At 38.0% G+C, this 21,547-nt stretch overlaps 1 protein-coding gene across 7 annotated transcripts in view; it reads left to right on the top strand.

The window, feature by feature from the left end:
- Positions 1-21,547, top strand: part of SCAPER (S-phase cyclin A associated protein in the ER) — a 230,997-nt gene that overhangs the window by 161,712 nt on the left and 47,738 nt on the right. For all 7 annotated transcript variants that reach the window (XM_035553931.2, XM_035553934.2, XM_035553933.2 and 4 more), the window contains one exon: positions 14,052-14,167. In XM_035553931.2, coding sequence (XP_035409824.1) covers positions 14,052-14,167 — 116 coding nt within the window. The remainder of the gene's footprint in view (positions 1-14,051; positions 14,168-21,547) is intronic.

The raw sequence follows: 21,547 nt of genomic DNA, 5'->3' as shown, positions 1-21,547 counted from the left end.
CACGGGCAGCAGTGTGTTTCAGATATGCAGGGAACCCAGGATTAACTGCTCAAGTTTGACTTGAGCACTCATACAGAAGTGTCCTGTAATAGGGAATTCAGAAACAAATAGATTGAAATCAGTGTATCCTATTAGTGTGACCACAGATACAATATTAAGCTGCTAATATCATTAATTTTCTTCAGTGTGCAGAGGTGATCGTTACTGATTTAAAAACAACAAACAAACAAAACCACTGTTTTCTGCTGTGTAAATATTATGTGTTCTGCTGCCTGCAGTACATATATTTCTAAGGCTATGAACCTGACCTGGGTCAGAGGTGACTGCCGCTCACTCAGATGGTCTTCCTAGACCTGCTGACACATCACTTCCCTAAAATTCTCCCTACTTTATTTTTAGTTTTGTGTTGTTTTGGTGGGGTTTATTTCTGTTAGTTTGTTTTGATACAGTTTTTAAAAGCCTTACTTTAAAATGTTTATGGTACCACAGCTGACGCACCCCACTGTTCTGAGGACCGTGGCTGGATGCTGCGTTCAGGAAGGAGTGTGGTGACAAGCAGCCAAGGGCAGCAGCCTTTTCACCTGGCTCAGCTGCAGCTAAAACACTGCAGTTAAATCACTGCTGTTAAATGTGTTCAATACGTATATGTGACATCAAGACAAGCTGTTAATGTATCTCACATCCTCCTGACTGGGAATGTGACATACACGGTTTCGGTATGATCACAAAGGGAACCTCAGGATTTTTGGAATTCAAGTGCAACAGTTAACCTGCTTAACTGCAGGTTTTTTCATTACATTTCTCATCAGGTCACGAGTTTGAAAAAGGTATTTATCACAACGCAAGTTATACAATTCCTCTAACTTAAGTGATTTGACGGGGAGCATCCTACAGATGTGCTGCTGAGGAGAGAGCTACAGGGGAAGGACAGAGGTTTCATAAATGTCCCAGCCTAAGCAAATGATAAAGCTGAAACTCACACTCATCACTAGGCACAAAACCCTAACAAGCAAGATTTCCCTGGTTCTGATGTTTATAAAACTACTAGGATTTTGTACTGTTTTGAGGATAGGTGTGTCCCAGTTTCCTTCAGGTTTCCTAGGTGCAGTAAATAATACTGCAAATTAAGTTATTAAAGTATGGGACTAAAACTGAACTGAAGTGGATAGAAGAGGATGCTTATAACAAATGGAACCACATTCATGGTGCTTATGCTTACTCGTCAGCTCTCTTGGCACAATTCTAACAGTAGTTGCTTTTCAGTAGGCTAAGTTTCAAGGTATTTATTTTTATTAAGCTGGAATAGTCCTTATCCTGAGAAGGGATTTCAGGGAAAGAAATGCATTCACTTAGGAAAAGGTGTAATTTTGTAACTCAAAAATGTGTGAATCTAAGCTAGTAATTGTTTCTTGTTTCAATACTTTTATTATTTTTAAAAAGGCTCTCAATGCTTGTAACTTCGAAAAAGTGCTCTCTTGATGACCATTAATGGTTTGTTTAGTGCCAGGCAACGTTTTTGTTTTTGCAATTTTTAGATAGATTTTTTGTCTTCCTTTTTCAGCAGTCATGATGTCAGTTATTTACATTTCAGGACAATGTTTGTTGTAACTTTCAAATAGAAGGGGACTATAGGGAGACAGTGTTTATGCCATTGTAAAGACTGTCAGAAATGGCTGGCCTTAGCAGCACAGTTAGGGTGCCTGTTTATGATTTGTTCTCTAAACTGTCAGGCCCACTGGGTATGGTGACCATAGCCAGTGTGAAGGTTCATAGGCCAGTTTCTGGAAGGCACATTGAGTTGTCTGTCCAGCTAGTCCTTCCCCTCCCCACCCCCCCAAAAATAGAAACTGAATCACCAGAAACTTAAACAGTAAGATTAAAAACTGTTTTTGCTCCATGTACCAATTCTTCGGCAGTGTTAAGTGGAACATGTGCAAGCTTTTGTGCCATTTGCGATATATTTCGTAAAAATCCTCCACAAAAAAAAAAATTAAAATTGTTCTTTTGTGTGTGTAAAATGCATATATGCAGACAAACAGATTTTAGAAGCAAATATTCAAAAATGTCACATACTTAGGATACCATATAAGAACACAGTAAGAATTGTGGTTCCCCATCTCTTACACATTTGGTTCTGATGCTGCAATAGTTTGTGAAGCTGGCTCAGGCACCTAGGTAGCTGCCAATTTCTAGTGTAGCAGAGTAGTGTAGTCATCCAAAAGGACTGAAAGACATTGAATTTAACAACTGAATTTTATTTTTCAGGAGTATTCTGGACCAGCTGAAAAGGCAATGATGTATGTTTAAGCTTTTCTAAACTTACTATTAAGTATATTTTAACTGGATATGGCATCATTGCTCCACATAATCACTGAATGAATACTAGACAAGATACTGCAATTTGATACCAAACACTTGAAGGAATTTAGAATTGCTAAGCTAAGCAAAAGTAACATAACAAGGTAGCATATTTTAAGCTAGATTATGTGTTCAGAAAAATCAGCCTAGCTTTAGAGTGTGCAAGTCATAGCTTGCTGTTTCACTTCTAATTCACACTTGAAAGTTTTCTTCATTATGAAATAGAAGTAGCAAATTTTAAACCTAATTTTTTATCTAAAAATGAGCGATCCTGATTTAACTTAGTTTTGTTAGTTAGACTACTTAGGGACAAGGATGATGATTGTCTCTGAAGAAAGCAGAAGTGTTAGAAGCGGAAGCAATGACTCATTAATTTCTTCAGAATTAATAATTCTTGCTTTTGAAGCATTGAAGGGTCACCTGGTAATAAGATGGTGGCAAAAATTGGTGAATCAGAGCATCATGGGACATTGCATGTGAGAAAGGGTGAAAATGACTGGTGCAGGGATTCTGCCTAAGTCATGGCATATGACATAACCCAGCCTGTACCCCACCATCAGTATTTTGTGATCTCACATCTGTGTACGTGTGCACACAGAGGCACAGCGGTGTGTGAGCACAAGAAGTGCACCTCAGCCAGTTTCTGTAAACAGCCTCACGACTACGTAATTTCTCAGTCTGACTGAAGCTTTCAAAAGTTACTTAAACTTTGACATTTGAACATTATTATAGTAATGAAAAGCTCAGTCAAAATGCCAGACTTTTATAGGTGTTTTTGTGATTGAGAGGAATTTTTTTCCTTGGAGGGATACCTTCTGTGATGCAGGGCTTTGTTTTCCCATTTACTTACTATTTCCCGTTTCCCCACTAGAGGACACTACGGGCAGAAACAACGGCACGTCCCCTTCATCCTTACAAGTAACACAGCTCTATTTAGAAGTCAAATTCTGGTTTGGAAGAAAAAATGCTTACGTGAGATTTCAATCTGGTTAATACTGAAGCGACTTCTAGGGCCAGAGGTGTTACCTGCTAAATTGGTTTGCCCATTAATTTTCAAAGTGCAGTGAATTTCATTATGGCTATCATCAGAACAGGAACTCAGGCATTGTTGACTCTTGTAGGGGACAAACCAGCCCCGGTGTCGTTCAGTTGGGGTACTGCTGTCATTAGAGCACACCTCGGCCTTTCTGCCAGCAGCTCCAGCCAGTCCTGTGGCACTGCGCAAGTGGGCTTAGAAATTGCACAGCTTCGTTTCCCACTCAGCTCCTTACAGCAGCAGGCCTCCTGGTTTTGATGTGTGGAATATTTACTCAGGTAAATAGCAGATAACCTGTTGGGACTTAAACATGCAGTTAACTTTATAGGGTGTTTATATGAAAAAAAAAATATCGACGTGCACAGTGTTCATATTAAGAATGAAGAACACAAAGCAAAGTGGCACACGCCCGCAGTTACGTAGGCGTGTAGCTGAGTGATGTACGCCTGAAGCTACTCCCTAGTGCGGGTGAGGGGCGGCCAGCCTCTGGTACCGAGCGGCTGTTCCCCGCGCCCTCATGCCAGGCCAGTGCCATGGGGCCACAGCTGCGCTGACCCCGGCACGGCCCACACAGGGCACTGGGACAAGACATGCCCTGACTTCAGCCCTGTGCCCGCTCCTCCGCCAGCCTCGCAGCACCACAGCAGGACCCTGTGGGGCCATTGATGCTGTCATGTTGTAGCCTGCTACCTTCGCTCAGGGACATGATAAGTGTCTTTTGGCTCACAGCCATACAAAGATTGTGATCCGCGGCTCGTTCATTTACAGCAAAAAGCCTTCTTTTACACTGGGCAGTGGGCATTTAGTGGCCACAGTGTTTAAAAAATGAATGCTATCTTAATTTTTCTTTGCTTTCATCCAAGTTCTGGGGCTTTGTTCTTAATGAAAGTAATTGCTATTCTTATTTTTAAAGGTAATCAGAAGTTAAAACTTTAAGCTTCATTTCAGCTAAACATATGATATGTTCTGTATGAAGATTGGATTAAATTTATTTCTTATTTTCAATAAAAACTAACAGTGCAGGTCAAATATCTGTAATAGCTTTGTTTTATGTGTCATAAGGTTCATAATTGTATCATAGTCATAACATCCAAATATTTTCCTTAGATAGTATTTTCAGAAGCTGAAATTATTGGAATAATTTGAATATTTTCTGTTGGAATATAAAAATCAAGTTCTTTTCTGTTTGAAAAAAATACTGTGTTTGTAGCAACTGGCGAACTACAAATTTCAAAAAATGAAATGAGGATAAATTTGGGGAATATTTCAGATTATTTTGTGGTGCCATAGGATAGAGAAGCTATCACCTTTTCTCTATTGGCCTCGTTCTACCTTGGTACCATGGACACCAAATTAAGATTGAAATTTGTGGTGATCTGATCCGGGAGATCACACTAAGTTAACGTGAGTCGTAATGGCTCTGAAAGAGGCATATTTATTCTGATTTGTATGAGACTTAAATGTGTTTTCTGTAGCTCTGTATCAGTAGAGTCCTACTTTCTGCCCTAATGGCATTCACCAAAATCACACTGACAGCAATTGCTGAGCGTAAAGGGCAAGTTCCTTGGTTTTTCGATTTATACCAGTGAGGAAGAAGAAAGCACTGACAGTTGCCACCTTTAATTTTACTGTGTGAAATCAGCAAGTGGACTTAGCTCTTTTTCATGGGCCTGGAAGGTCCTTTATTGAAAAAGTGCAAGTGTCTGGCTGCTGGTGTTTGACAGTGAGGATATTTACCTTTTATTTGTCTCTTCTTTAAGATACAAAATACCTTCCTTAAATCAGCCAGTTGGCAGGGATTGGGGTGAGGTTGGTTAGGGACAGGAGGCAGCACAGCCAATTAGCTTTGTCTTGCTCCCCGTTCTGTAGGATGTGTGTGCCTGTGGCCAGTGGAATATAAGTTGTATTCAACAAGTTGTATTCAACTTCGGATACTCCTGCAGTAGCCAGTTTCAGCCTGCTGTGATGTCTGGGGAAGGGAAGTCATTAATCAAATTTAAAGCTGAATTACAGCAGTTTAAAAATGATTTAAAGTCAAAATCCAAAGTTTATGAAGTGCATAGAATTTTTAAATTTAAACACAAGTCTTTTTTTTACCAGCTAAAACTAGAATTCAGGCCCTTGGATCTCTGTATTTTACCACAAAAATCTAGTAATTTTGTGAACACAGAACATAACAGGGAATTCTGTGTTTATGCTTCCTTTGCTCTAAGTGTAAATCAAGGCTGAAGCTGTCCTTAGGAAAATACAGAATATTGAGTTCAGAGCATGAACTCAGCATCTGATCAAATGGATATAACTGATGGAAAACCTGAGATCTAAGTAACCCTACTCAAAACGAACTCAGTACTTTAAAGCCTGTAATTGAGAGGTTAGGAGTTTTTCATGTATGAATATTCAGCCCTGAGTGTCAGTGATGCATGTTGCCAGAAGCACATGGTGTGAAAAGCTTCAGCAACGTGCAGAGACCCCCGGAGCACTGCATCAGCCATCTTAACTCTGTGTGGTACAAACTACTCCTAGTTGCAGAAACATCGCCTCATCCGACCAGCGGTAGCGGTGGGCAGGATAGCAATACCCTGGTGGCTGTCGTTCAAAGAGCAGGCTGCGTGCAAACACAGGAGGAGCTCTTGGGACAGCATTTTCTGCCCAAGCAGACATTCCTTGTCACTGCCAGGAGGAAGTCAATAGGTCAGATGTGTGTTGCCTCGTGCAAGTTGGACCAGGCAGCTTTGTATCATCAATAACTTGTTTGCCCGGAGTTTCTGTAATCTGTGGATTAACCTTTTTCTCAAGATGAACATATAAATAGGAACTTGTTACTAGAGGTCAGCCACAGACTATTTTTTAACTTGTTTGCTGGAAATGGTGTTACAAGGCAAGTTCAGTTCACAGATAAGCTCTGTAGTGTTGTTATTCCAAGATTTACTCTGCAGTCTGTTACTGAAAACTGCTGTGTTGATTTCTGATTCTGTGGTATGCAGTTAGATGTTGTTAGCTTCCAAGGCACTTAACGCATTACTAGTTGGGACCTTTTGCTGTCCGGTCTGGTGCTCTTTTTTCTTCTGTGTCCATTTGTATCAGAATACGTTCCAACATATGCAAAGTCATTTCTTCATTGAGCATTTGCAGGACAAGAGATCTGTTTTAATATCATAAAATCAGCGTAAATAACCACAGTTAATTATTTTCTTCATATTGTGTTTTCCTGCGCCCCATCTGTCTGCCTGTGGTAGTGGCATCCATGCAGTTGTACCAGTGATAGCACTGAGCGCAGGCACAGCAGTGAGCATTCGGTGGTAAGAAAGTGCCCTAGGCATTTCTGCTAATGAGCAGGTGCCAATTTAGATAGAGATCATGGCTAAAGTAATTATTTTTTGTTTTTATATTTTTTGAAGAACTAAAGGTTTTATTTCATTTAGTCTGCTGGTATATGTTAACACACGTTCAATATTTTTTAAATTCCACTTCTGATTTGAAACCGTATCACCTAAAGATGCCCTTTGTTGTGTGTTCTCATCTGAAATACTTCACAAACCCACGTTTTTTATCTACGCAGCAGTCCTCTATTACTGTCGTGTGGATGGGGTAATGGGAAAACAGTCCAAGGGGTTACAAGAGAGTACCCAAGGCAATCAGTGTGAACGCTGTGTTTAGAATTCAAGAGTTTTTGACTGCCCTGCAGGTCTTCAAACAAACAACCGTAGCTCCCTCTCTCTATCTTCTCCCACATAATTTTAATATCTCTAGTTTTGCTGGATTGCACTGGTTTTCATAGTTCAGCTGAAGTCACTGCTGCTTTCCTGTGGCCAAAATTTTCAATAATGAAATGTCAGCAATAGGAATTTAAGAATGGATTAATCATGCAAGAGATCTGCAACGTTTCTATTCACTGGACAATTTCTTGTCCAAAAAATTTCTGGGAGAGAACAGGAGAAGATCACTTAAGTGGTGCTCTTAGTATATTTGTTTGGGAACTGTCAAAATGGTCCTAACTGAGTCATCCATAGAGATCTAGGAGCAGTTGTTCCTGGTTGAACCTTTATCCTTGCTTTTCTTTGAATTGATACACTCATTGGGTGTCCAGTTATTTATAAATAAACATTTTTATTTTTAATAAGCACAAGTGCTGTAATGCTCAGTGCTGTCTTAATATTTATAAAGACATCTTATTTTCACCAACTGTATTGCCTATTTCTGGTTAGACTCCTTAGAATGAGTGAAAGCAGCTAAACAGATGATGTGGTTCACTGGTTTACCTTCTCCTGTCTTTGCTTTATGGCTTTCACTGGGTTGTGGAAGTTCACAAACAGGATTGCGACGGTCCTGTCCTCGACATCAACACAGTCATTAATAGAGTGCCTCTCTGTGATTTTACTGTTGAACTGAAAAGAAACTGCAGAACTTGGAAGATTGTTGGAATAAGGTTCATCTTCCTCAATAGGATAATGCACTAATTCAAAAAGGAGCCCTACTCAGTATGGTTTACCTTATAATATGGAACAACATTTGGAAACAGAAGTATGAATTAAAGAATGTGCATAGGCAGAAGTTAAATTTATAAGCACGTGACATTTAGTGTTTGCAAGACAGACTTCAGAACAGACCTAGACTGATTTTAAGTAGCTTGCAATATATGACAGTTGTAATGTGCTTATAGAAAGTATAGTAGTAAATGACTTTTTTTGAACTTTTCATTGAATTTGAAAACAAAGAAAGCTTAGTTTTTATTGTTATATTTCAGTGGTGTAGCAACAGCTGTTCCTTTTTCAGTCTGTCTTCTTGTTGTACCTATGTATTCTTCTTCCTTTATGCTAAATATGTGTAATTGCAGTTAATATAGCTTTGTTAATAAAGAAAACAAAAGAAAAGGGGGAAAAAAAGTCACCACCAAACCAGTATTATCCAAATGGCTTAGAGGCTGCAGGGTAAGCTCTACAGGGGGGTGTGGAAGTACCAAACATCCTGCAGGGAGGTATCGCGAATTTACCTGCCTACCATCTCAGGATCTAAGCAGATGCTAGGTAAGCATCCTCACCTAGATGAAGGCACTGAGATCAGTTGTTTTGGAATGCAAACACAGAAATTAGAGGAGCTGGCTTATCTTTAAGGCTTCAGAATCAGCTAGCTCTGCCCTTTGCTTTGTGCAAAGGAGCATTACTCAAGCCCTCCTTTCTGTGGCCTTGGCATAGCATTACCTAAGGAGCTTGGGTGCCTTAACACATAAAACATGTAAGCAATTCATGAAGGGGGAGTTGGCACAAACGCCTGCTAGATGTCCTTAATGTGAATGAATGCCTCCCCATAATGGTATATAGATGATACTAAGCCAGTCCTGTCTCGTACTTAAGTCCCGCACCTAGTTTCAGATTTACATTTTCCTACTGATGTGCAGGTGCCTGAAATTCTGTTGTAGGTCGAATCACTCATTTTGAAAACCAGTTTAAGATTTTTCAGGCGGAACAGGGCATTATTATACTAGTGTAGTACTGATTTCACTAGATATAATTATTACAGAAAACAAAATTGAGTATTTTAGTAGAAAATATTATTTTGCTGTGTTCTCTCCAGTGATTCTTACTAAAAACACTTTTTCCTGGAGGACTAATAGGAGTGTAGATTTTTCTATGCTGACCAGCGTATCTGTGATTTTGTATGTGCTTGTAGATACAATGATGCATTTATTTAGAGAGAGGAGGAAAAAAAAAAAGAAAAAGGATCCAGCCCAGGATTCAGTTATCTGGCTTCTTTTTCTGAGGCAGCTTTGAACTGTATTTCTTAGCTCCTGGCATTTAAGAATCTTCAAACACCCAAGAAAACGAAAGAAGAACACTCTGAAGATGGATTTCAACTACATTTTGCTAATTAGTTTTTACTTCTTCCTTCAGTAAACAGTTTAACAAGTGCAGAATAGTCACACAAGCTCAGTGTGTTCTTTCAGAAATAGAAATCAGTTTCAAAATACTTGGGTTTCATTCACAAATATTTTCCATCTTACCCGTTTTAGTTCCTGAGGTCTCTTCAAAATGTCTTTTCAGATTAGTTTTTTATTCAGACATACAGAGTGGGACTAGCAGAATGCGTTCTTTTGGATGAGGAAGGAAAATGTTTTTTAATCAACATCAGAATATTGATTATGGATGCCTGTCTGTGGGGTGGTTTGCACAGCAGTATTTTTAAAGGTAGTTTGAAAAGATTTCCGATGCAAGTGCTGATATTCAAACTGAAGTGCTGAAGTTACATGGAACAGAGATGCTAAAGCTGGCATGAAATCATTTTGGATGTTAAAGGTCTGCATTATTTCTGATTCTTCTCTGTATATTAAATAATAAGAGTACTTTAACAGGAGAAATGTATGGAAGTGAGTACTTTGGTATAGGACATTGGATTTCACCCAATAACTCTTGCACCAAATTAATAAATTGATTTAACTAGGATCATATTTTTCTAGGAGATAATCAGGTTTGATTTAAAAACTTCAAATGATTGAGTGTCGACTATATCCTAAGTATATTATGGTAGTCGTTAATTACTCTTGGCATTAAAAAAATCACTTTATCTGAATTCATCCAGTCTTGACTTATAAATACCAGCTGTTACTGTGCATTATCAGAAATCGTCTTCCCATTCAGGTGCTTCCATCCGGTGATCCTGTCATATTTTTACTTTCCCTGACATACACTAGATTGTACTTCCATAGTGTCTCACGTTGAGGCAGGTTTCTCTGGCCTCCAAGCTTGTTTGACAAACCTTCCAGTTTGTCCAATGGCCTGTGTAAAGCGGGAGCAGCAGAGCAGGGTAGCAGTTTTGGCTTTTCTTCTGCCCTGGAATATTCTATGTAGGCATCAAAAAGTGTTACTAATTGATGCTCACTTTACTTCGCTCTGTGTTACTTAGTATAACTGCTGACTTTTATAAATAACTCAAAGATGTTTCTCCTGTTTTGATTTTATTTCAAAGGTATACGGTTATATTATCCAGCTACCTCAACAAATGAAGCAAACCCCAGCAAAGTAACAACACTACTGGCCCTTTCACATATTTCTGTTGCCTGTGTGTCTGAGCAGAGTAATTGGTTATTGTGAGGCGTATGTGTTAATGACTTGTTTTTGCTGTGTTTATTTTTCTTTGTGAAATATCAGATGATGAGATGAAACTGTTATTTTGAGCTCTGTATTTGGCCTGCTAGTTCTTGACTTTGCCAAATCTACTGGTATCATTGAGTAAGTGGTGCTTCTGAAGGTGCCACAGATGCCAAACCCTGATAAAATCCACCCTGTCTTGCTAATGAACACACAGATAGTTGTTCCCCATCTGCTGCCTCTGCCTCTGTCTGGAAGGTTGGGAAGCCCTTCTTGATCACAAAGGACATAATTATTGTCTGTAGAGGAGTCAAGTACAAAGACAGTTCATCCAGTCTGACCGCTACTACACTGCAGGCCACCAAAGATTAACAGCTGCTTCTCCTTTGATTAGGTTAGGTAATAACAGTTACTTTAGTTAATAATTGGATGGATTCCCAGGCCATGTAATTCAGGTTTAGGCTGTCATTTTTTGCTGGCATGTTGCTGAGCTGTATTATTGGAATGGAGCCTGTAATCCTATTAGTCAGTTGTCACTCAAGCCATAGGAAAGGAGAAAAGAGGAATTCAAATCCATTAGGGTTTTGTAACAGGTAAATCAGCCACACTTGGTGGGAGTGTGCAGGGACCTTTCCTGAGTGTTTGTCATGATTTAAAAAAGAAAAGATTAATTTTAAAACTTTATTAAAACACTTAGTTCAAAATTAATCCTTAACATTGTTACATGGTTTGTTGTCATTTCTGTTCAGTTTGCCACGTGTGCATTAGTGTGCCTACATTCTGCTGAAGAGGTACATGATTCATACACTGCTGTGTTGAAGTTAGTTAATGCATGCTCTAAATGACAAGTATATAGGAGTCCAAAAATCACAAATGCACACTTAATATCACGTTAGCTGTGTTGGCTTTCCTCCTGTACAAACAAGACTACTGTATTTTACAATGATGCAGACTTCTGAAAAGCAAAGAAAGCAAGACTTTTTTTCTTGTATTAGTTTTGAGTGCAGCGTCATCTGTTCTGAGGACTACATCTCCAATGCTATTTTTGTAATGGTTAAGACAAATTTAGGGGGCATCTTCATGGCTTTTGTGCCTTCACCTCTCTCTGTTCAGAAATGCTTCGATGACAGTAATAATCATTTTTTTCCCTACATGTTCATTTGCCCCTGCTCTCCTGCATGACAAGGTAGCTTTAGAGCTTTGAAATCCTTTTATACTTGCAATCAGGTTGTCTAAAAATGTTGTTTAAAATAGTTACATATTTGTGAAAGTATGCATGAGCAAGGCAAAGCAGTTTCACTGTTTGAAAACCAAACTTAAATATCTTTTCTACAACACATGAACCTCATTGTATTGACTGCCTTTGCTGAATAAGCTTCCCAATCTAACTGTGCAGCCACTCTGAAGGAACAGTTTCTGTAGTGAAACTATGAAACAGTTTTCATAAGCATCTAGCTAAGTAATTGAAGAGACTAGGTTAGAAGGCTGGAGGATTCTCTCAGGCAGCAAAAATGTGCCATGCTGGTTTGTGCCCTTCCAGATAGGGAGTTAACGTTATCTCCCAATAGGATCTGTCATTTTTCATATTCTTGTGGTGCCTGATCTGCTCGGTGCTTTTGCTGCTGCAAAAGTAAAAGTTGTAATTACCCAAATGGGTCTTTCATTCAGACACACTGAAATCTTTGATTTATTCATACAGGTCAGTGGGTAATACAAAGCAACAGAGAATGATAAGTGAGCATCAATTAGTAACAGGTTTTGGTTTCTGCATACAATTTAAAGAAGAATATTATTGAGCAAGGGCTTTGAGTAACTTGTATGCCTCAGCCTACTTCTAAAGTATCAGCTAACGTAAAGATTTAGCACTACAGAACATTAAGTGAATTTGGATCATATTTTGAAGCACGTAGGTTAATTTTAGAAAGAAACAAATTGAGTAAGATACCCTGCTCTCATATGGTTATGCTTTAAGAAAGATTTCTTCAGATGAATATGTAAATACTTCAAAATTTGAAAACCATCTCAAGCAGAAATTAATTCAGACGTCTTAAAAACATGTTGGTTTTATTTGGCTGCTATATTTCAGGAGAATATGGCAATATTTTTCAGCCCTGGGGTGATTTAATACTGTTCTTTCCTTACACACAGCTCATCTTCTACCTGAGGTCTCGTATCATGGGTAGCTGAGGAGTTGCCTGTGCATTTTTCACTGTTTTCTCAGATGGCACAGTCACACAGCATTCACTCTGAAAACGTCAGTGATGCAATATTCAAGTGACACTCTGCTCCTTTGTGGCTGGGGCATGCTTTCCCAGCAGTTCCCATCACCGGCGCTGACCCGAGGCCAGGCGGAGGAGCTGTCCCTGCAGTGGGGGCTGTTGGCAGAATGGTGCCTGCATGGTGCATACGTACTGGCATATACTCACAAGCACCGTGTGCCAGCAGCTATTTCAGTAGTCGGCATTGTGTTTCAATAAATGGGCTAAAAGCTCTTGGATTTCTCCATCCAGAAAGAACCCTTGGAGGTAAATATGTTTGATAGCATGCCAAAAGCCAGTGAGATCAGTAGCGTGCTCCTAATCACTGGGTGGCAGTTTCACAGACCCGGTGAACAGTTTACTCAAGAATCCTTCCCAGCTTTGCTGCCAGTTTGTGTTTCTTCCTTTTAAGTTCCACCCCCCCACCCCTTTCATGAGCATACTTAGGGATTTATTTCCATGATAGCTAAATGTCAAAATGCTGATTAAGTAATCTAGAGAGGAGAATAATAGGGATTAAAGCTGAATGATACTAAACTGGGAGAAATTACAAACTCACTTCAGCTTGATAGAAAGCTAGTAGTAAAGGAAGTTCTTTACAATGTAGATTTGTGTTTTGCAAAGTATACTTGTGTTTTAGCAAAATACTGTACAAAACTAAAGGTTTAAGGCTAAAATAACACTCTGCTTGGTGATGCTGTCAGGCTTTCTTTCAGAGCAAGGACTGAATTTGCAGGGTCCACATGCTGTGAAATACACAACCTGGTATCATCAGCATAATAATGGCACTCACGTTTTAATGTGATCTGCCTAAGTGATTTTATGCACACGTAGAACAAATCAGGGAACAAGTTTGGAGGTTGTCTCCTTTCAAAAAAGTTTGTAAGAAAGAGGAAATACCTATCTAGATACTGTCCATGTTCATTAAAACATGTGAAAAACGTTAAAGTATAGCTACAAAGGTAACAGCAACAGGTAAAGATTAACTTCATTAAAATCCCTAAAACATTATGTCATTACTGAAAATTCTTATGGTATTCATTTGTAAGTGTTACCTTTGTATAGTATGTGGCATGTATGTGTTGTCTTTGAAAAAGTAATGCAGGAATTTCAACTCCTGCACCTTCTGAACAATACTCTTGCCTGTGCACAGGCATTTCACTGCTCTTTTTCAGAAGTGCTCAACGTGATAAATACATGTATTAAAGATTTCCTACACTGACATGAAAACTGAGGACAATTGTCTTCCAGTCATCTGTCATATCCAGGAATTTTATTAATTTCTGTTGGTTTTCTTCTGTGTTTGTGTTTGTCTAGAACACAGCAGATCAAATAGCATTTCGGGCTGCAGGAGGACTGACTGCCCTTGAACATGTTCTTCAAGCAGTGACTTCTCCCACCAACCTGAATGCAGTTTCACGGGTTCCTTTTAAGTAAGTATCAGCAGTCCTTCATTGGCCACTTGGTATCACTAGAATATTTCACATCTGCTGCTTCATTACTGCTTCTTCTCATAGTCCAATGGTGAACTTCAAAGAAAAAGCATGCTCTACTCTGTGGTGCTATGGAAGGTGAAAGACATCTCCACTCAACTTCTAGTTTTCAAACTTTGTGACTTTTTTTCTATCTATGATATGTTTGAACAATGGCATCCTCAACTGTACAAAGTGAGAGAAGAGAAAACATTATTAAACAGAAGAGGCTACCTTTTATAAAAGAGGAAGTACATATCTTTTGAAGTTGGTATGTAACGATCTCTAGTGGAAGATCTCTTATATTTTCTTTCTAAGGGCTTCTAATTCACTGTAGTCTGACTACTTTTAAAGTGAAAAGTTCTTCTAAGATACTGCTGGCTGAAAGGGCTTCTACAAACGTAAATCCAAATTCTTACAGATTAGAGGAATTCCTCTTTATGCACATGAGAGCAGAAGGGTTGAAATATCTAATTCTTGAAAAAGAAAAATAGTAGTGACTAAACAGAATACCTGCAAAAACTGATAACTGAAAAAGCATGCTTTTTTCCCTAATCTCTGACTATAGTTTGTATCCATTTAGAGGCCCATTTGTGCTGTCTGTCAGAGCAGAGTTAGGGATATTTTTAGTACACGAACAACCAAACCTGAGATACTCTGTTGTGTACCATTGTCATCATTTCTTTGTAAATGTATTTTAATATTCTAATTATTTGAATTTAACAAATACAGCGTGTGGTTTTAGATCTGTAGTGTCCATTATATGTTATGGGACAGGTGTAAAGTGCTAGGAAAGAACACCTAGGAAAAAAGTGCTCTTAATAGCCTATCTTTGCTCATTAAAGAGAACAAAATTCCTACATTCCCTGTAAGCCATGCAGAATGCACTTCCTGCAAGTCCAGCCAGTTCCACTGATGAGTGATTGTGAATTAGTGCTACAGTGAGCAGCTCAGCAGTAACTGCTGGGAGAATGAAAAATACTACTCAGTCTGTAATGAAGCATTTAAATAACAGTGTAATTATACTGACCTCTTGACCAAAGTATTTGTGACTTGGAGGACTACCAAATGATCTTCTTCTGCCAGAGCTCAGACCTCAAATTAAGATCAGCTGTTTACAGATAGTGGGTTGTACTGTATTTGCAATTAGTGACATTCTTTTAAGCACTGTGTGAAATTTAACATAAACAGGAATAAAATTATTTTAAACAGAAAGGCTTTACATTTGGGGAATGCAGTTGATATGGTTTCATTCATTCCTGCCATGAGAGCATGTTAAAAAATAGCTATAAGTTACTTACTGATATTATTTAAAAACAAATGCAACATGTGAAGTAGATTTACCGTTGTTTCCTGAAGAAGCAAAGCAGTAGAGCTAATGCTGTTATATTCCATTTCCTGCTGTTCTTAAGGCTGTGAAGCACCTTTGCTTTGCTCCATTCATGACTCAGATACAAAGCCTGCCTTTCTATGAACTATTGGAAAACATTTTCAAAGTTTCAGTTGCTATTGGGTGTAAGTTTAAGCTGTGTTTTTAGACTGCATCTTTCCAATTTCATGCCTTGCTTGTTAGCATGAGTGACTAAAGCACTTTGAAATTTTAACAGAAACTTTACATTGCCTGAAACAAAAAAAAAATCTGCTGTTTAAATGCTAATGCAAGTTTAAATGCTAATATTCTGAAAAATATGAAAATTATATTTGTTGAATCAGTACAAATGTCCCAAATGACTCTGAAGCAAAGTTGTTTTAAGAGAACATACACAGTCATTGAGCAGGAAGCAGCAGCTTCCTCAGAACACTCGTGGGAGCCCTCGTTCTGTAGGCAACGTGCAAAGAGCACAGAGACCTGCAAGGAGCCAGGTTCCACTTTTATGATTATCTTCACATGTTGCATTGCTGCTCAGAGAGAGCTTCCAGCTCTTGGCTCTGCAGCTGCAAAACCTGCATGCAGCCGTGTACCGTTTTCTGTCTGTGAAGCATTTGGCAAGGCACCATAGGACAGTCCCATTACTGCCAAGGGCAGGAGTGTGTAGTCCACCCACCAGCCAGGTCACTGAGCCCATGCCAGTAAAGATGGGTTGGGGTGAATACTGCTGAGGACTTTAGTTTGAAAGTTTGAGTTTTTCTGTAGGCAGAGGTGTAAATGAGATAGGTAGGCATATGACAGATTTTATTCAGATGTTATATAAATGAAACTAAGAATTTGCCTGTTGCATCTTTGACCCATACAAATAAAAGTAGCAGATTTTTAATTTTTCAGCATACAGTTTTTGTGATGGAAGCCAGTATCAAACTTCAGCTGTTTCCCTGACTGTTAACAGGCATGTTGGAGAAGTATAGGTGTACAATTAGATTTAAACTAACAGACTTAACATTAGGGCTTATGTCCAGTGCAGTACATTTTCAGCATTCATCACACTTTTTCCACGTGGCATTTTTCCCCTATGAAACAGTTGCCAAAATCAAAGTCAATACAATTCCCTAAGTGAGAGATTGTACCTAATGTATACTGTAGAGCTTACTATTAAATACAAATAAATGTTGCTATTCATCCTCTTATGCTGTTCTAATCTGAGGATGAAAACACGTCTAAATGATAAGGGAATAGAAGTTTTCAAACGTAATAATAGAATTTCAGATCACTTAAACTTTGTAAGAAAACCTTTTCCTAGTTATCATGCAGTTTGCGCTTCATGCATTTGTAGGTCTAATTATTGCTGATAGACTTTCTCCCTCATTATCTTCTGTATGATTGCCACTCATATTTGTTAGACTCCTCCTATTCTATTTTATCATTGCCACTTCTCAAGATCATGTGTTGCAAAGTAGCAGTAAAAAATACTCCATATAGGAATCACTATAAACAATTGAGAACATTTGGATGAATTCATCAAGAGATTATTGATTATAACCATACTACATTATAGAAATTTTGAAAGACTTCCTTGAAAAAACAACTGTGTTGTTTGCTGCTAGAAATCACAAAATGGAATTCATACGCTTCGTGTGAATCCTCTGTACATTGATACTTTTCACCTTTGAAAATTGTGGATATGTGTACTTCCCTAGCTATTCCTTTATATGGGTATAAATAAATTGCATTCTTTATGTAAAGATGAAAAGTGTAGTAAAACTGAAGTCTGTTAAGGCAAGAGAATTTCAACTAGACAGTGGCCTTTTAAGACGGTCTGTCAGCAGCTGATATATTGAGCTTGATTTAAATATTTTGATATAATGAAATATTACTCTCTCATAATGTATTCTGATTGCAAATGCTTTTTTCTTAAGAAATAACAAAGCATTCAACCAACAATATTGTTAGTTGGCCTTTAGTTTGGACATTGAACAAATGTTTAACTCTTAAAGAAGAAAAAGTTACACGCTTTTCTCAATAGACACATGTATCATAAGTCCTTACTATTCATTTTATTTGGGTGGTATGATTTGTATTTCTTTTTGGTTTCATGGTATTTGTGAAAATAGAACCAAACAGTGAGCTATATAGGCATCTGAAACTATTGTAGATGTAGAAGTATGTTTGGAGGATATACAGGTTGCACATAATTTAACACAGAATCTTGATCTAAATGCAGGTTTTTCAGGCAGTAAATTTTTAGCTCATGTTTGATTTCAGGAATACTGTTTTTCTCTCGCTTTTCTGTCCAGATCCTTTTTTTGAAAATTTCTAATGCAGTGCATGTTTATTTAGCTTTTTCTAAGGAGAAAGTATTTTAGCATAACCTTTTCTTTGGTATTAAAAACTTGGTTGGAATATAAAATGCATGCTAGAGGTATTGCAGTGAACTTGGTGTTGCTGCATGCAATGCAGACCCTCTGTGGTTGATTTCTGTGGTGCTCTTTACCATGTAGAAGAGTGTATTTTGTGCAGAATCTGCAACCCAACTGCCAAGAGCAAGCAGTAGTTCCAGAGGCTGTGACTTCTTGGGAACAGTTTGAAACGGGTCCAAATGTGGCTGTTTTGGAGAAAGCGTGTTAATGCTTATTAGTATGGAAAGTAATTTCACTGAGAGTATTTGACAGATTCTTCAAATGTGTTTCTTTCAGTACCGAATGTTTGAAGGAGTTTCAAAAGCAGAGACTAATCAGACTCTGTAGACTTCTTTAAATGAAGAAGATAATTTGTATCGCCTATTTATTTTTTGATACGAGTTTGACATTTTTCTCTCTATATATAGATAATTTACATCCTGACTTCTTAAACTTAGAATCTAAAGAAGCACAAGTTTTCTCTGCTTAAGGGCGAAACAAGTTAAATTAACACCTTTCATTAATTGCCTTCCTGGCTTCCCTTAGCCAGATATGCTTTGCAAAAGGGCACCGCTGTTCTGAAAACTGTTTGTGTGCTCATGCAATATTTAGTCATGTGTATCCATCTTAAATTGGGAACGCCTGTTGTTTTGTGATGAGGTTAAGCTATTTACAAGTAGGTGAGGAGATTACATGGGCTATTACCTACATCTCTCTTTCTCCAAAATCCTGGCAGTATGGTGCAGCTCAGAACTTTAATCCCATGTCTACAAGATAAAGCTTTATTATCAAAGATTTAACAACATGCCTGCTGTTTTGTACTACTGTCCAGATTGGTGGTTAGACCAGCAGGACAGCAAATGCTGTGAAAAGATGTGACATTTATAAGACAGATGATACATGTGGTATTGGGACAGCTTTTCTTCCCTTCAAAGAAAACACTGAAAAAATAAGAGAAAGCAGTGGATTATAGTAGGTTTTATTATTGGTGTTAACATACAAATTAGTGTCCAGCTGCCTTCTTTCTTAAACCAGCATTTTGTAATTTTCCTGAATTTGCTCAGTTCTCCACAGAAAAAAAGGCAATGTACAACCAAATTTGAAGGAGTTTCGGACTTTTGACATCTTTCTTACGCATGTACTGAAAAGCAAATGGGAGTTGCATAGCATAACAATTTCATGATTTAAGATCAAGACCAGAACATGATTCTTGCCTCCCGTGTTGCTTGCATATTTGCTGTGAGCAACTGATTTATCCCCTTTGTGCCATGCTACATTACTGTCCTTGAAAACTGTAACAAATCTGCAAACAAATGAGGCTTGTAAGATTTGTTTATTTCGCATTTGTAAAAGTACTTTGAGTTCCTTGGGTAACCAACACCTTTAAACACAAATTAGCAGTAGTTGTCCTGAACAAAGGAGGACTTCTGTTACAAGTTAAGACATAATGGAAACTGTCTTTATTATGATGTATGTTCTCTTTGCATGCAGCTTGTCATGTCATTCACTTAAGGCAAATACTATCATGGTAACACAGGTAGAACCATAATTAGCTGTTTAAAAAGTAGAAAATAGTGCCTATATAATATTATGGATAGGATTGATACAAACCTGTTTGTTTTTTTTTTCCAGTAAAAGTGATATTGAGCTGAGAACTGTTTCCAGCTCATTCTTTGTAATTTTTACTTTATAAGCATGCATTAAAGGAAGTAACTTGTGCTGTTACTATTCAAGCAGTTCTATAGGATTGTTCACTTCTTTTTTTTAACCTAAAGTGGAAAAGAAGCTTTCTTCTTGTAAGGTTATTCCCTCTAGAGAAACAGTCACTGATGACTAGCAGTTAGAGGTGTAAGGACATAAAGGTACTCAAAAGAGAATGACATCTTTGCAAGAACAAGATCTGAGACCTGTAGCATCTGTCTTTTTCCAGGCTGAACTCTTTCTGTCAGTCTCAGAGCTGGATTTCAAGCTCACAGAGCTCAAGAACAAAGCAATATTGCCTTACCATGCAATACAGAAATGAGTTTTATTGTTCAAAGTAGCTTTGTGAACTGTTAGGAAGCTTTTGGCTGGAGCCAAATCCTACAATGAAATAACTGATAAGCCAGGGACAGGGTAACTTCTGTGGAATGCTTTCAGATTCTGTCACACTTGCAGACGCTGGTGGAAATTAATTATTGCTTGTCATGCAACGTTTTTTTTCATGAGTAGAGTAACATTTCAGGATGAATCTATGATCCACTTTTGGAAGCATCTTGAAGGAGAATTGGTGCTGAGTTTTGTCTTATCTATTATTTGTGATGAGACTTTGCAGCTGATGCACATTTTTGATCAGGCATCTGTAAATAATGCAAAATACAGACAAAATACTAATTGATTATGAGCCTCTAATTCTTTTGAGGATTCCTGAATACATAGGTCCCAAGAGTGAAGTACAAGACTTTTTACATTCAAATCATTTTTTCTTTACTTTTGTTTCAACTCATATTCTTACCTTGGTGGTTTTTTAGCTATTCCACTACGCACTCATTGTGCCTGCTGTTTTTCAGTAACAGCTCACCTCCCATTTGTTCTCAATCCAGCTTTTAAATACCAACACTGCTCACTTTTTTCCACACCAGAGTGCCGCATAATATTCAAAGTGGTTAAGAATCAGCCATTTACAACAGAATTGACACATCCTAAATTTGATAACTTTTAGTTTTGTATTATTTCATTGCAAAATTAAACTTTTTTTTTTTGAGATCTTGAGCTTTTATTTTGAATAAAAGTTAAGAATTGTCAACTTGTTCATATAAGGTAAATTTGGCATTGAAGATATACTAGCATCAAAGAAAATCATATATGTACATATAAACTCCTCAAATCTAGCTTGAAGATGTTGATTAAAGTGGCACCTTTTACTATTCCTTTGTATTCATGTAATATGAAAATAACACACAGATGCATGTTTTTGTCTAGTTTTAAGACAGATTTCTCTACTGGATCAAAGTTTGTTTACCATCAGGAGTGCTTTTATAATTGGATTTACTCTAGAGGAAAACCTTACATCAGAGGGTAGACTTATGTGGTCAAGTGTGCATGCTGTCTAACATAGCTGTAAAGCTGATTTGCGGGTGTGATACGAAGTTTAGAGCAACATCAGTAATCGATAAACAGCTGCTTTATGTGTGAGGATCCCCCTTTACTATTTCAAATAATTTTGTATCTCTTGAGATATGGGATTTGTACTTATGAGCAATTCGCTTCAGACAGGAGAGAAAGAAGGAAAAAAAAAAGATTGTTTTCGGTTTTCCATCCCAGAGAGTTTAACTGGTAGTTAAATAAAGTTCTTGCTTGACATTCACAGCATTCAGCACTTGTCTCAGAGGCCTTGTGCAGAAATGGTGACAGTTGACAGCTGTTGTGCCCTTAATAAGATTAAAGTAATTAGTTGTGCTCTCTGTAATCTGCCATTTAACACTGCAAACCACCTGGGGACTGCTTCTGTGCTGACACTTCCAATTTGGAATCTAGAAAAAAGTGTGGAACTGAATCATAGCTCAGAACGTGCTATGATCAGAATGTGTT

This window comes from Cygnus atratus, chromosome 11 (genome assembly GCF_013377495.2).
Source record: "Cygnus atratus isolate AKBS03 ecotype Queensland, Australia chromosome 11, CAtr_DNAZoo_HiC_assembly, whole genome shotgun sequence".
Classification (NCBI taxonomy): Eukaryota; Metazoa; Chordata; class Aves; order Anseriformes; family Anatidae; genus Cygnus; species Cygnus atratus.
This window is presented reverse-complemented; position numbering and strand designations above follow the sequence as displayed.